Source organism: Cyprinus carpio, chromosome B12 (assembly GCF_018340385.1).
Source record: "Cyprinus carpio isolate SPL01 chromosome B12, ASM1834038v1, whole genome shotgun sequence".
NCBI classification, from domain to species: Eukaryota; Metazoa; Chordata; class Actinopteri; order Cypriniformes; family Cyprinidae; genus Cyprinus; species Cyprinus carpio.
Window position 1 is genome coordinate 5025917 of NC_056608.1, and position 15940 is coordinate 5041856.

The 15940-nt window shown below is 36.8% G+C and overlaps 1 protein-coding gene across 4 annotated transcripts; it reads right to left on the reverse strand.

Moving 5' to 3' along the window:
- Positions 1-1529: 1529 nt before the first annotated feature.
- Positions 1530-14520, reverse strand: LOC109099489 (APOBEC1 complementation factor). 4 transcript variants are annotated; one of them, XM_042735010.1, is made up of 12 exons: positions 14369-14520; positions 10202-10345; positions 9656-9790; positions 9100-9230; positions 8777-9015; positions 8348-8512; positions 7810-7907; positions 7445-7724; positions 6138-6331; positions 5896-6032; positions 3931-4073; positions 1530-2759 (listed from the first exon to the last, which is right to left on the reverse strand). In XM_042735010.1, the coding sequence occupies exons 2-12, from the start codon at positions 10298-10300 to the stop codon at positions 2620-2622; spliced, it is 1761 nt and encodes a 586-aa protein (XP_042590944.1). In that variant the 5' UTR covers positions 10301-10345; positions 14369-14520; the 3' UTR covers positions 1530-2619. The 4 variants fall into 4 exon arrangements, with proteins under 4 accessions (XP_042590944.1, XP_042590943.1, XP_042590946.1 ...); XM_042735009.1 differs by having other exon boundaries at positions 6138-6355; XM_042735011.1 differs by having other exon boundaries at positions 2623-2759; positions 3922-4073; positions 6138-6355.
- Between the last annotated feature and the right edge of the window lie 1420 nt (positions 14521-15940).

Consider the following 15940-nt stretch of genomic DNA (forward strand, 5'->3'; position numbering starts at 1 on the left):
AATGGTCTTTTTTGCCCATGAAAAATGTGACTGTATATTAACACTGTTTATGTGGTTTTAAAAATTCTTACATTTGCCTTCGTAAAACCTGCAGAAGCCCTGAGACATGGCATTAATATTTACATCTAAATATTAAATATAAATGTGTTTTATTGAACTAAATGAACATTATGCATCAGTTTTATTATAATTTACAATTATAATTATTATAATTTTATTAATATTTGCTGTTAGTCATGAGTTTCAGGTTTAAAACAAATCTTTATGCCACAGTCATATTACAGAGTAATTAATAGACTAAAATATTTGTCCTAGTATGTGCTTACTCCATAATAACAGAATTAGAATGGCAAAAATGGTCTGCATGGCAGAGTTCCATGACGAAAACCACTGCTGAGCAAAAGGAACATAAAGGCTTGTCTCAGTTTTGCCAGAAAACATCTTGATTATCCCCAAGACTTTTGGTCTTAAAAGTAGCTAGCCTATACAAAAAACAGTGATACTAAAGTTTGCTAAAGAATGCCTCAGGGTTACATATGTAACCCCAGTTTCCCGAAGGAACGAGAAGCTGCATTGAGACGCTTTGGGGATGCCTTCAGCGTGACCACGCTCTGAATTGTATGTGTAATCAGTCCAATGAATGGGCAAGACGTCAAGGACAGGTGATGTAGCAACCAGGAAGCTATAAAAGCATGTGCGGTGGAAACAGTGACAGCTTCTGGTAGAATGAGGGAAGCGCTTGCAGGGATGCCCGAGGTATGGCAGGAGATGCAGCATCTCGTTCCTTCGGGGCACTAGGGTTACATACATAACCTACTTCTCAATGGGGCAATCAAGATTTAACTTGGCTGCTGCATGAGTTATCTCTGTGACTCGCCTGTCTCCATTACTTCCGCCAGATCCATTTGCAATTCACACGACTGCCGCTGCCCCTCTGCCTCAACAACAGTGGGACCTGAATGCTCGGAGGGCTCCCTCCTCGAAGAGAGCCCCTGGGAGCGAAGCGTCCACAGTGAGAGCCACTCACAGTGTGGACAGTTAGACCCCTTGAGAGCTGACTCAGCATGCTTCACTCCCAAGCAAACAACACAAAGGCTGTGTGTATTCCCGCCCGTTATGTAATGATGTTTGCCTTCATCATCGCCCTTATTTGTCTTAGCTTTTGACTTAGGCATGCTTAAGTTGTTGGAGATAGTGACAGACAACGGTAAATAAGACATACACACAGAGAGAGCATTACTGAATGACAGAAGCTGTCACCGTTTCCACTGCATTTGCTTTTATAGCTTTCTGGTCGCTACATCACCCCGTCCGTGACATCTCGCTCATTCATTGGACTGATTACACACGTGATTCAGAGCGTGGTCACGCTGAAGGCGTCCCCAAAGTGTCTCAATGCAGCTCGAGTTCATGAAGGGGAACTACAGAATGTGCAACCTGTACATATGCTTATTATGTCAAAATGTGTTTTAGGGTTTCATGATCATTTAAAATGTGCCACAAATGCAAAAAAGAAGGCAGGAGACATGTCAAGAAGTAAATTTGATTTATTGATGGTTAGTTGATTTATTAGAATTATATTTTCACAACTCTCTTTCTTTGTAGCACTATGAAGATCTCATCTTTTTTTATTATTGTCCTGATGATGCCCGTTCAATTCTCCCTCCAGATCTGATGCCGATCACTTAGACAATAAATAATTTCAAAAACTCTATGATCGAATAACAAAGTTCCTCCAAACAGAGCTGGAAGTCAGGTATAAAAATAAGTTCTAAGTGCTACACAAACTTTAATACTGTCACCTTTAAGGCATCTTCATATTTAACAAAAAATGTGTCCATGTGTTTTTAAACAATGCTCTTCCATTGCCCACTTAGAAAATGTATTAAGTGGGAAAATAGTAGCAAGCCTGCAAATATCTTATAAAATATAGCAAAACTAATAATAAACGAACCAGATACAAAGTTTCAACTAAACCTGCAGAAACATACAAAAGAGTATGAATGGGTTTAATCTGTTAAAACTCTCTATACTTAGGTGTTAACGTAAATACTGAAAGAAAACCAACACAAAAACAAACCACTTTAAATACAATACCAAATCTTACTAAAGTAAATGTCTGGATAAGACTTATCACAATGGAATATTACTATGTGTTTTGAAATTACATTCAATTGTAATGATTCATTGTTAAAGGCGATTGTTCAAAGGCAGCAGGCAGCATTGAACAATGGTCCAGCCTGAATTATTCTAATTTAGACATTAAAAAAAAAAAAAAAAAAAGGGAAAAGAAGGTCACCATTCTGAATGACTACAATTTATGACACAAGTCATGTTTAAATCAAGGGAATTTAAGCCTTGAAAAACAGCAATAAAACATAAAATGTGACATTTTTGGAAACGATTGGGATTGAGTTGTTGGCAGCCTTCAGGCAGCCCTCTTCCTGAGTTAAGTCAAAAGATGACTCATATTCTTCAATATCGCAAAAATGCTCAAAACACCTGGGAAGAAATAAAGTTATCATAACTCTAAACATACAATCACTACTAACCAATAGACATGACAGAATACATGGAACAGATTAATATTGACATTACAGAGACTGTTAGTTAAAGGTTTTAAAACACTCCATATGCATCCCCACGGGTTGCCACAGCAAAGGCAGGGTAACCCTCGTAGGTTGCATAGGCAGTCAGGTCCTGACCCAGAGAAACAGCCTGTTTCAGCTGGGAAGCAGTGGTGCTGGCAATTGCATAACCTGTGAAAATAAAAGGAATGGACTCAGGTCAGAATTACTGTTGAAATGCCATATGGATTATTAAAAAAAAAAAAAAAAAAGTTTTCTTAACCTTAGAATGCACATATGTGGGCATCAGATAACAAGACCACTTAATCTAAAAGACATTAACAAATAAATAAAAATGGATGGGTTTGGATAATTAATCCAGAGTAGAAACAGAGTATCTATATTTCTAGAAATACCAGGGTTACTGCAGGTTTTAAAAAGATCGTAATTTGCCTTTCCACAAATTAAGGCCTAACGAAAGAAAAGAAAATCTTACATTTATAAAGACTTGGCATTGGATGCCATATTGCAATATTTTTCTTTCTTTCTTTTTCTTTTTCATTTTCTTTTTCTTTTTCATTTTCTTTTTATTTTATTTTCCTTTTTTTTTGTAATACAAATAACTAAACATCATTAAAACAAGATACATTTATTTGAGGAATAAATTCAACATGAAACATGATGTTATCTGAGAAGCTGAACAAAATTAAATTAAGTTAGGCTTAAAACAAGGATGAACATCTGTTAATGAATGAAAATTTGTTTTCCCTTTGAATTAAGTTGATTTTTCTGAGCCCTTTTTATTTTTTTGCAGTGTGGTCATAAAATGTATGAAAAAGTAATGGAAACCTATTTAAAAAAATATTATCAAACTTTTTTTTGCAGTGTGGTCATAAAATGTATGAAAAAGTAATGGAGATCTATTGGAAGTTGTATTATCAAACTTTGAAGTGTTGCTAATACAATGCATTTACATTCACAGTTTTTCATTTAATTTATTCCTTACATTTTTTTTATGTGGTTTTAAAAGTTCTTAAAAATTCTTACATTTGCCTTCGTAAAACCTGCAGAAGCCCTGAGACATGGCATTAATATTTACATCTAAATATTAAATATAAATGTGTTTTATTTAACAAAATTGATATTATGTATCAGTTTTATTATAATTTACAATTATAATTATTATAATTTTATTAATATTTGCTGTTAGTCATGAGTTTCAGGTTTAAAACAAATCTTTATGCCACAGTCAAATTACAGAGTAATTAATAGACTAAAATATTTGTCCTAGTATGTGCTTACTCCATAATAACAGAATTAGAATCACGGTGAAATAAGTAGCAGTCTTACAGACCTCACATACCTGGGAATGCAGCAGCGACGGCCGCAGCAGCGGAAGCGTCAGCGCCCTCTGTCTGAACACCAAGGATCTGCAACGTGTGTTCGGCCGCGTGCAGCTTAGCCTCATCCATTGATGCGCAGAGCTTGGCGGGGGTAAACGGATTTCTGATTGGACACACAGAGAACATCAGTGGTAAAATATTGTGTTGAAAAATGTATAGATTTCTAAAAATAGATTAATTTATTAAAAATAGAGGTGAGGAGGTGAGTTAGGTTTACATTCAAATAACATAAGAAGTGAAGTGCCTATCATACAATGCAACAATTTCTACATGACTTAAAAGACTGAAAAGTATTTATTGCAGTGTCCCAAAACTTTGATGTCTGATAATTTGATGTCTGATGGCTACACTGGCACCTGTCTACACAGACACCGTGCTAACTAAGAAAGTAACGTCTTAAAGTAACACATTTGAGCTCTGACTTTTATTGGTTATTCTTGTGTAATACACGGACTATATGCACGCCGACTGTCTACGTATTTCTACGTTCTCGTAGCCTCATATTTCTAACGGCCTGAATGGCAATCACAACTACTTACTGTATATAGCTTATGTATTATAAACTATAGCGGGGACATCAAACTTAGCAATTCAAGGGCCACAGTCATACAGAGTTTTGTTCCAACCCTGCTCCAACACACATAGGCTACCTTTAGTTTTCAAATAAGCCTGAAGGATTTGATTAGCTGGAGCATGTGCGTTTATTTAAAGGGTTAGTTCACCCAAAAAATTCTGTAATTAATCATGTCATTCCAAACCCGTAAAACCTTCGTTCATCTTCGGAACACAAATAAAGATATTTTTGATGGAATCTGAGAGCTCTCTGACCCTTCATAGACAGCAAGGATATTACCGCTATCAATGCATAGAAACGTAGTAAGGACATCAGTAAAATAGTCCACATGACATCAGGGGTTCAACCGTAATTTAACAAAGCTACGAGAATACTTTATGTGTGTCTCAGGTTACGAATGTAAATAATTTATTCAGCAATTCTTCTCCCCGAGTTACTGTCTTCTGCCATTTTGGAGAGTACCCCAGAATGTAATCAGCGTAATTAGCGTTGTTTATGTTCAGAAGACAGCGCACGCATTATGATGAACTTAAACAACGCTGATTATGTTGATTACGTTCTGGGGTACTCTCCAAAATGGAGAGGAGGGTCAGAGAGCTCAGATTTCATCAAAAAATATCTTAATTTGTGTTCCGAAGATGAACAATGAAAATTATTATGGGTTTGGAATGACATTAATGTAATTAATGACAGAATTTTCATTTTTTGGTGAACTATCCCTTTAAGGTCGAAGCTATACTCTGAGTTTGACACCCCTGAACTTTAGCAAATATTATATTCTAGTGTATTGTGTTAAAATATAATAAGTAATAGATTTTGAAAGCTTTAAATGTAGATGGATGCCTTTAAAAGTAAATGCAGACCAATCGTGACATGCAAGAAGTTTGGTTCTACAGAGAATGGTCAAAGCAAAGCAAATACATATAAAACATATAAGTTGCGTCAGAAAGCTTAGGCAGCTGACTTGATGCCTCGCTGCCCTATCAGGCAGTGACTCTGCAGGCAGCATTTGTGCATGAAGGTACAGACTTCTGAGGCAGCATAAAGGTTTAAATATCTACAGCAAAACAGATGCTGATAACAAAGCAAATATATTTAACCACTATAATAATAATTTCTTGCTCTAAATGACATAAAAAGTGGAAAAAGTTGGTCAAAAACGTACATTTGTAGAGACATGAAATAGGAGTGTAACAAATGAAACATGCAAACTTTGCACTGTTTAGGGTTCCTCCAGGAATGTGGTTGGGAATGACTGATCTACAGTAGGCAGCTCACTAGGTTTTGTGACACAGTTAATGTGAGTGTTCTTGCTGATGTGTGTATCGTTGAGGTAGAAGTTGTGGCATACATATTTGGATATTGAGTAGCCAGAGCTGGGATGGTGACTTTGTAAAGGAACAGTTGTCTCTGATCTGGTCCAATAGCAGAGTGAAGCTGGTAAACCGGTTGTCCCCAGTTATTCTTTTGGCAAATATCCTCCAAGATCTGCGAAAACAGGCAAAATCGTCCTTGGAAAAATGTTTTTTTTTTTTTAAAAATTTCCCCTTTTAAAATCCACAAGTGATCTTTCCAGTGAGGGTATGAGTGTACCTGTGGGGCGTGTTTGATGCCTTGGGGCTTCAGAGTAACTGGGTTCATGGGCGTGAGCTCCATGCCAGGAAGAAGGTCATAGAGTTTGTCGTCGGGGCGTTTGTCTGTCTTGAGTTGGTACGTGGCACAGCCACGACCCACGCCTGCATAGGCGAGGTATCCTCGCCCGCCCAAACCACGTACGCCCGCTGCCCCTACAGGTACATTCATGTAAATTTCTAGGAATGCAAGAGGCATTAAATCGAATCAAATCACCAGAAATCACCTGGGTTTCAATCAGTGTTTAGAGAAACTGATCATCATGTAGATATATTCCAAGCCAGCACATTACAGATGCTGCATCTCTGATTCATGCCAGATCATTTCTTTTGTGCATTTGATAGACTTGATTTTTGGACCCCATCAGAATAACATAATATTGTTACTGGACTGTAATATGCAGGCATGGAAAACAAATTCAAATGCTAGATAGGACAAGCAAACTATCAAGAACAATATAGCAAAATACATTGTTTTTAAGGTCACATGCAAATGAAGATGCAAATATATGGTTGAACTGCCATAATAAAAGAATAATGAAAGAACTTTACATAAGTAATTTGCCCAGTCTATTTAAAGTCAACATGAAATAAAAATGTACTTAATTTTCTTAATTGTGCCCCTAATTGTGCACCATTCATCAGTGCATGTTATTCCAAAAATGTTTCGTATTATTTATTTTAAATACAATAATTAACTCTGAAACAATGTTCCTTTTCAGCTAACATCACAAAACCCCATTTAAATTCATTTCAGCCACCTGGCCTGAAGAAATAAGATTTATTTTAGGCATTTCCACCTTTATTATGATAAGACAGATCAGAACTGAGAGGAAGAAAAGTGGAAGAGAGATAGGAGGCTGATCCCTCCCCCTCGAGTCAACGGTGTTGTATGTCAGCGCACTGCCCGCAAGGCTATTGCGCCAACCTGCTTTTATTTTGATATGTAACACCCATTTTTTGATTTTATCCAAACAATTAATGTCTTTTTTTTCACAGAAGTTTCACATTATGATTGTAAATATGTGAAAAGTGTTTCATGTTGACTTTAATAATTGTAGACTGGCCTAATCTGTATTAATTTTGTAACTTATACTTAATTATATGAAGTGGATATTTTGGTCATCAATAATCAGAGCAATTTCATATATTCAGTAAGAATGACTACATTTTTAGCAGATACTTCACAAGCTTGATTGAGATTTCTTTGGAGATGATTGTCAAACCTTTAAATATACATTTCTGGAACAAGTGAATTAGATTACCCACCTCTCACAGAGGGAGAGTGCACCAGCCCCCTGGTACTTATGTGTCCTTTGGTACTGGGGAAGCGCAACTGATTAGGGATGGCTGCGTATGCATGGGGGGCGTAGAATATTGGTGCTCCTAGGTAGGCTGTTGAGGGGTCGTACATCTGGCCTACGGTGTAAGCATAGTCTCCTTGGAGCACAGTCCCACCACGACCCCCTGTGCCTCGGGTATACCGAACATAACTGTCCTTATCCACAGGCTTGGCTAGTGTGACCTCAATGGGAGAACCATCAATGACCTGGAAGAAAATCAGAATTTTTTTTTATACAGCATTATTTCATAATGATTCAAGTGAGTTTCAATTAAACTGTATGCCGCCTTACCTTTCCATTCAGTGCATTCATGGCATTGATGGCATCTTCTCTTTGAGCGAAATGAACAAAAGCGTAATCTCGGATCTTCTTCACCCTTTCAACAGCACCTGTAGATTAGCAAACACTGTAAATAATTCTGTCAAATCCTATAAAACAATGAAATGATTTACTTGAGAGTTCAGACCGAGAAACAGAATATTTTTTTGTCCATAATGTGAAAGTCAATGGTGTCCAATGTTGTTTAAACACTTTTTTTTCCTTCAAAATATCTGCTTTGGTGTACCTCATAAGAAAACAAGCCAGATTTGGATTCTAATAAGTAAATAAGTAAACTTTGTTGCATAACCCATCCAGACTTTTTCTGTTTTAGCAACATGAACGATAACTTTAATTATGCGGCTTGTTGTGCAATTACTTTTCTAAGTGCTCATGTTTACGATTTTCCCTGGCATATGATTGAAAGTGTAAAAAAAAAGACTTGCACTGAAGGAGTGACCTGAGGCATATCCAGAGACCAGAATATTAAAGAGATTTTTTGTTAGCTCACCAGGTTTGATGCTGTTAAACTCTTTCTCTATGGTCTCCTCTGTGGTGGGCAACATCAGATTACGAACATAGAGGATCTTCACTGTGGCCATGGTGTCTTCATCTACCTCTACTTCGGGTTCAGCCCAGTCGACTGCAATAGGATGACCCCACAGCTGAATCCTCCCTGGGAAGAGATAGAGAAAACCATGTCAGTGGCTCATCTTTTATCCTTCGCTCATCTTCTTTGGGCAATGTACTAAGTATCTTTGAGTTCAACATGAGTTCTTCATGTGAGAAATCAATAAAATCTTGTCTGGCTCTGGAAACTGATGATTGCTTTCAAAAACGTTGGTACATCTGAAGCTGAAGTGTGAGTGATTTTAGATAAGATCACTGGTATAATATATAATGTGATGTAGCTTAAATCATTTGTTGTATCGGGTGTTACCTGGCAGCAGTTTCCTCCTGGCCATGGCAGCAGCTCTATGGCTCTCATACTCGACAAACGCAAAACCTCGGTTCTTGGTCTTGTCAGCAGCACTTGGATAAACGATGACATCCATGACACCATCCGTCACCTTCTTCATCTCCGCCAGGATCTCTTCTCTCTTTTTGGTCTTTGGAATACCGCCCACAAACAGACGACAGTTGTCTACACTTGCACACACACCAAGAAGTCTTCCATTCCTGTGTGAAGATATGTGAGAATTTTCTATCAGTTTTTTTGGTTATGATTTGTCTACAAGATGTCTAGTTTGAACAATGACTCACCGGATTTCATAGTTGTTGAGCTGTTTCATGGCATTCTTAGCCTCTTGTTTAGTGGAGAAGGTAACAAACGCATAGCCTCGATTGTTGCCATTGAAGTCCATCATCATCCGTACTTCATAAATTTTGCCAAACTGCAAAGACCGGTAAGTGTAACAGTTTTAATGCTACACCACACTGAATTATCTATGGAAGCCTGTTTATACCCCAGAGTAAAAAATACTGTACACTCTCAGAAATAAAGATACAAAAGCTGTCACTGGGGCGGTCCCTTTTCAAAAGGTACATGTTTGTACCTAAAGGGTCCATTTTGTAAAATAAAAAATAAACATTATTAATTAAGGTGTACATATTAGAACCTAATGGAACAAAATTGTACCTTTTGAAAAGGTACCGCCCCAGTGACAGCTTTTGTACCTATATTTCTGAGAGTGTAAAATAAAAAAGTTACATTATGAAATATCAAAGCAAATACATTTTCAGTTGCAGGAACAGGCTTAATTGTTAAATTCATTATTGATTTATTTTAAATGATTACAGTTTACCACTTTCCCCTTACTTTTTCACAGAGTGGCACAAGTTCATCCTCAAAGAGGTCTCGAGGAAGCTTTCCCACAAAAATCTCGCTGCCTCTCTCTGGAGGTGGGCCTTCCCAGCCAGGAGGTGGACCACCATATCTCCTCTGGCCGTTTTCCTGAGGAGAAAACATCTGTGATGACTCGCTAATATATCACAAATTAACATGCACATTAAGATGTGGACTAAGTAAAACCATAAATGCATATGCTGCTACTATACAGTAGACCTCAAGAATGGACAAGTCATTGTACTGATCCATAGACATATGCTGCTTTTTTCATAGATGCAAATGTAGGAGTTTTTCCATTTTCACCACATGATGGTGCCACTATATTACAAACTAAAAACTGCTGAAGACAACCACACAGATATATCTCTCCAGTAATGAAAACATCAAAGAAATGGATCTTATGCACCAGCGGCAACGAATTTCTGTCTCAAGTAAGAGTCGAATTAAGCAAGTGTTCCTATTCCATAATCCTACAGTGGCACCAGTCCTGTTACCCGAGGCTGTGGTAACTCCTACCTGGTGTATGTGATATCCTGTGCGCTGGATCAGATCGCGCAGCGCAGTCTCTTTCTGCGTGCCAGTCAGTCCATCCCCACATTTTTGATTGGTTTCCATTGTGAGTGATTATCAGCAATAAATCAGCAAAATTAGGGGTGCTCACTGAAATTAAATCAAAGTTCAAACACACATAAATGACAAGGCAAGATAGTATACTCCTGCTTTAAATCTGAACATGATAAGAAGCCAGCCAGAAGACATGTTTCTCACAGACAGGTTCAAAGGTAAGAAATTCATATGTCCCAACAATGCTCTTTTGAACAATACTAATCCATTAGAAAATAGCCATTTTCTTCATTTATACATAAGAGAAAAAATTATCACAAAGATCTAATACTAGATGAGGAGAAACGTGATTATTTGGTCTTAATGTAGGCATCTGTCATCTTAATTTAATCAGTGTCTCTGATCAAAGTCTGTTTGAACTGCATGAGAAAGCTTTGGGTATATATTGGCTTTTTATCTGCTGGACAGCGCTGGCAAAAAAGTGGAGAAAAAAACATTTTCCTCACCTCCAGGTCAAGGACCGTGGTGTAATTATTAACTGAAGAGAGCAAATCAAAACAGCAGACAATCATTGAGTCAAATATGTTTCGACAGGATGTCATTTGTGTCCTGCCCTTATTTCACACCTTGTTTCAGGTTGTTTCTTTCAATCAGAGAAAATATAAAAGCATCAGAAGAGTGCTCTATAAATAGCTTAGATCTCAGGAGACTAAAGTGATTGTTCACACAAAAATGTAGATTATCTCATAATTTACAGAAAACCAGACCAAATATATATATTATACTCTCTTAGAAGACAAAATAATGTCTTCTTTTTCAAACTTTCCTTTTTAGGATATTTCTTTGCATTAATAAAAATTACTAGACTATAGAACCAAGTATGTAAATAGCAGCTCTGAGATTTTTTCTTTTTTTTTCTTTTTCATTTGTTGATAGTAAATTCACATTAAAATCTATGATTTTGCAGACTGAGCAAATCTGAGCACACCTTAAGACGTTGAGATCCCTTTGGAGACTCGTTGGAGACACAAGATTGCTATGACTGTTTCTGAGGAGAAAAATTCACTGGCAAGGCAAGCAGGAGTCTGAAGCAAAAAGTAAGCAAAAGTCCCCATTTACCTCAATCTAATAATAACAAGATCTCCCTTGTGATGGTTCTTTCTTTTAAGATGAAAGTGCTATCAAACATGATTAAATCACATGGCCACGGGTTTTTAAAATCATCAGTGTAGTTTCTATTTGTCTTTGTCTTTTTCAGCTTCACTTGATCAAAGAGAGATGCTGAAGACAACAAAGGAGTGTGAGTACAAAATGGGGGTCAAAGGTGATAAGACTGCTAGTCATTTTGAAAAGCTCATCAATATCTACGTGTAATCATGACAGCAAGGATGATACCGTGGTGCAGTGATCATTGTCTCTCTAAGTGGCTCAATAAAAGATGGACACAAGCTGGCCTTTATTTGGCGCATATATATATATATAGAGAGAGAGAGAGAGAGAGTACTAAAACAACAATATATAGACATTTAATATATAGACATAAAAAATAACTAAAATTGAACTAGATTAAAAATAAAAATATACAAAGAAAATTATAATAGTATATCAATAAGCTTTAATGATAACTTATGTACAGTTTAAGGTCAGTATTTGAGTCCAAGGTAAAACAAAAAAAAACCTTAGTTGATAAAATATACTTTTTTTCAAGTTTTATCTTGCCTAGTGCATCGAGTAAGCGAGAACTACCATTGGTAACCCCTTAACCCTCTGGCCCTCTTCAGTCATTTTTGACCAAAAAAATTTACATTTTGAATTTTTTAAAATCTTAGCTTCATCGGACTGAGATGACACTTTTGGTGACTTTTGTCACATTAGCAATATGAACACACAAAACCATTGTGGACATGATTTGGATATGTTAAAGGGTAAAAAAAAAAAAAAAAAACATTCACACTTGACTTCTTCACGGTCAGAAATGACCGACATAGGACATTAATGGGAAATACAAAAAAATGCGTAAACTCAGTGAATCTTTTGGTGGTACAAACTACAAATCAGCCACTGGTCAGAAAAAAAGTGTGCAGCAATCAAGGGGTGACTCTCTAGATTATCAGGAGTGCAAAATAGACACTCACACACACGCGCTCACACACACACACACACACACACACACACACACACCGTATACATATATACATAGAAATAAACTGGTAAGAATGCAACAGAGCAAATTTTGAAAATATGTTAAATAACATTTATTGAATTACATTTAATAAAATATCAATTAATTACAAAATGTTTGTTTGAAGTGTTTTGAATTATCACTATCCATTCCTAATTTTGTTAGATTTTTTAATGATCAAATACTGAGTAACAAAAATGCTTTCTATGTGTTTTCGTTTTTAACAAGATTTTAATGTTTCACTGTAATCATAATATAATAACCCGATACTCATCTAACCAAAAATATCTAAACCTCGACAAAACGTAGTTTTTTAGAATGACTAGAAATATATCTAAATGCAAAACCCAAAAAATTAAAAAAAAAATTATGTCTTAAAACAATGGTAATCCAAAAGCCTCTATCTATACAGGGTGCTAATACAAGAGGTTACGCAACATTACACAAGTTTTTATTTTTTAATGCATCCAGATGGCCCAATTCTCACTTAAAAAAATGGATTTTAAATGCCTTCACTCTATTTTAATGTGATATATTGCATTTATTAAAAAATTGTAAATAGATAAAGAAATAAAATATATATATTAATTCTAATGGAGAAAATAGCTCATTAAAATTTTATAAATATTGCATAGTATCATAAAATTCCGTCAAAAGCGTAAATAATAATCCAAAAATATTATTGAACAAAAATATATTAACATTGATTTTCCTAAAAAAAATAAAAAAAATAACTTTCAAGGCTTCGGTCACTTTTGACCGCAAAGGAGGCAAGTGTGACTCCTCAACGAATAGGGCCAGAGGGTTAAAAAAAAAAAGGTGCACGATGCCCCTGGGAGTCTATGTGCTCTTTTGAATTTTCTGTTGTTTTCTTTTCATTAATTGTACAATGCATCTCAACAGCAATGACAGCGCTAATGTGTTCGCCTCTGCAAATTCAATAGCTTGTGCAAAGCACAGAGAGTTTATCTAGACTGAAAGGACTTGTCACAGATGACTCACTGAGCAAGATGCTATTACTGCACGCTTTTGCAGTGGGAAAATGTGGCCTTTTATTCAATACAGTGCATGAGACCAAAACTCTTTAGGAAGGGTCACAAATGATGATTTTCTTGAAACTCAAACGTCAGGGATTAAAGAGAGATGGCAGAACATTAGGAATCCATTAAAGAGAGCGGTTTAAGACAGTACGGAAAGGTCTCCATTAGTCTGTAGTCCATCCACTGCTCTCTTCTGGATAGCCTGGTTACCGTTTGCATAAACAAGATAACTAGATGTGCGCTTATCATGCCTGGATCTCTGGCTGCTTTTCAGCCCATGTTGACTGAAGCTAAATACACATGTTCTGAAGGCCATTGTGCTGGACTGAAATGGCAGCACAAGTGCAGGGAATATAATATTTGTAATTGCGATTCAATTGCATGTTACATTTGCTGCCTGCCTCTGTATTTAAGACCATAAATCAAAAACAATATCATATGCACTGTACCCCCCACACCAATCACACATGTACACAGTGTTGCTACTGTTAAAAACCATCTGTGAGGTTCAGTATGCCATGTTTAACAAATACCGTATGTTGGAGAAGTACCATATGTTAAAGCATTTTAATAATGGCAGAGATTAGCTCTGGATTCATGTTACAGCTGACCTTCTTACAACTATACTGAAATTCACATGTGCATGTTCTGCATTATAAACACTGATGAACACTATCACAATAGAGTTTGTGCTGTTGAATCTTAAAATCGAAATATCTTTGCTAAAAATAAGCTAAAATAATTTGTTAAATTAATGTGTGTTTATGTGTGTAAATGCAGGCAACAGAGCTGTACGAATGAGCACAGCGTTTTTTAAACACTGCCACTGTCTTTGTCTTGCCACTACCTGACAAGGCTCTTTATATCACATAATTTGGTATTTAAGAAGCAACTCACCTGAGCAATTTCAGAGATCACCACCCGGAAGACTCAGACCCTCATTCTGCTGAATTTGGCAACGTGTCACTGGGGTGATTCTGTAATCACATCATATCAAACTCCAAAGGTTCACTGTCCTGGGGCTGCTTTACAAACTGGCATGGTTAAACGTTAACCAGCTCTATCTCTGCCTCTCGCTGTAGGCCAGCCCTTTGACCAGGAACAGCGATCACGGTTCGCCTGCAGCAGGGAGACTCCTGAACCAGGGATCATGCTGTAGAACACTTGTACTGCTCTTTTTTTGTCACAGATATTAATAGATTTTGATATATTTCTTTTTCAGATCACTTGTTTTGAGCCAAATACAGATACAGGCCAACCAAGTGCACAAATAAACTTTAAATTAACATATTTGCTTGAATTCAAGGGGCCTGAGATTAAATTGTATTGGTGGGCCCCAGCAGTTCAGTTGTATGTAGCCTTTAGCTGCCTTTATATTTTAGTAATAAAACCATTAGTAACCTTGAGCCTTGGAGAGTCTGAAAACTGTTGCATATGTCACAAGAAGTCTGGAAGAAGAAGAACTAACCCCCACCAAAATTAGCCTTGTTTTTCTGTTTTAATCTCCTAGATTGTTCTTACTTTCCATTCTACACCAGGTATTGACAAAGTAAACATGCTACTGCTGATGTCTCGTTGTCAAGGCCCAGTGTTCGCTGCCTCCTGACTTGTTTGTTTGACTTTGATAAGTGGTCTCATGGTCCCTGTGCTCTCATGACAAACTCTGCTGTGCACTGCATAGGGTCTGACCTGAATTTCACATGAATACAGCATTAACTGCCGTCCGTGAAGTTCACTAAATGTTAACTGAAGACCAAAAGCTTTAAAATTTCTATTTACAATTTTAATCACGATTCAGATTTAGCAAGCAAAATGGCACGGTGAGTGAAACAGCGCCCCTTTGTGAAGAAAAGCACATACTGTCTGAAGGAAATGGGGTGGATGAGGGCATTATTTTTGATTATATCAGGTTCGGCCAATCAGAGGGGCGACCGGTGATTCATTCAGTGATTCACACAACTCTTTGCTTCTTTAAATGCAAATGTGGCTATGGAAAGACATATTGTCTAATGTGGCCTACGGGTTGTAAGGAAACACCACACAATACAAAAAATATATTTTAGGGGTTTTATTCTGACAGCTGTCTCTCAGAAGGACAGCGATCGATGGGAGTAAGTACTGATGAAAAAAACAACAAATCAAATAAAGTAAATTTTAGGTCTCTGTTGTGCTTATTTGACAAAAAAACAATAGGTCAAGCACTGATTTCAAAATGTTAGAAATTTAGACCTGAAACAGTCTCAACCTTCAAAAAGTTCAGGGTACAGATATAGGAAATTTTAGTCTTCCTGAATTGCTTGAGTGAAATTAAATGGAGTAAAAGAAAAGAAAAGAAAATGAAATACGGTAGAGGCCAGTCTTTGCACGTGTCCCAAAACGTGATCAAACCCGATCCACCTCACACATGCAATCCATAAACGTCCTTGCCAAAATCAGGATAATGGCACCAAACCCAGAGGACTAGTTTGC

What these genes read in the sequence shown, in the direction of transcription:
- LOC109099489 (XM_042735009.1), bottom strand. Translation starts at nt 10,300, where the DNA reads ATGGAAACCAATCAAAAATGTGGGGATGGACTGACTGGCACGCAGAAA. An exon ending in TGAATGCACTGAATGGAAAG is followed by an intron (nt 7,725 to 7,809) that starts GTAAGGCGGCAT and finishes ATTTTCTTCCAG; the next exon opens with GTCATTGATGGTTCTCCCAT. An exon ending in GCACTCTCCCTCTGTGAGAG is followed by an intron (nt 6,356 to 7,444) that starts GTGGGTAATCTA and finishes TTGCATTCCTAG; the next exon opens with AAATTTACATGAATGTACCT.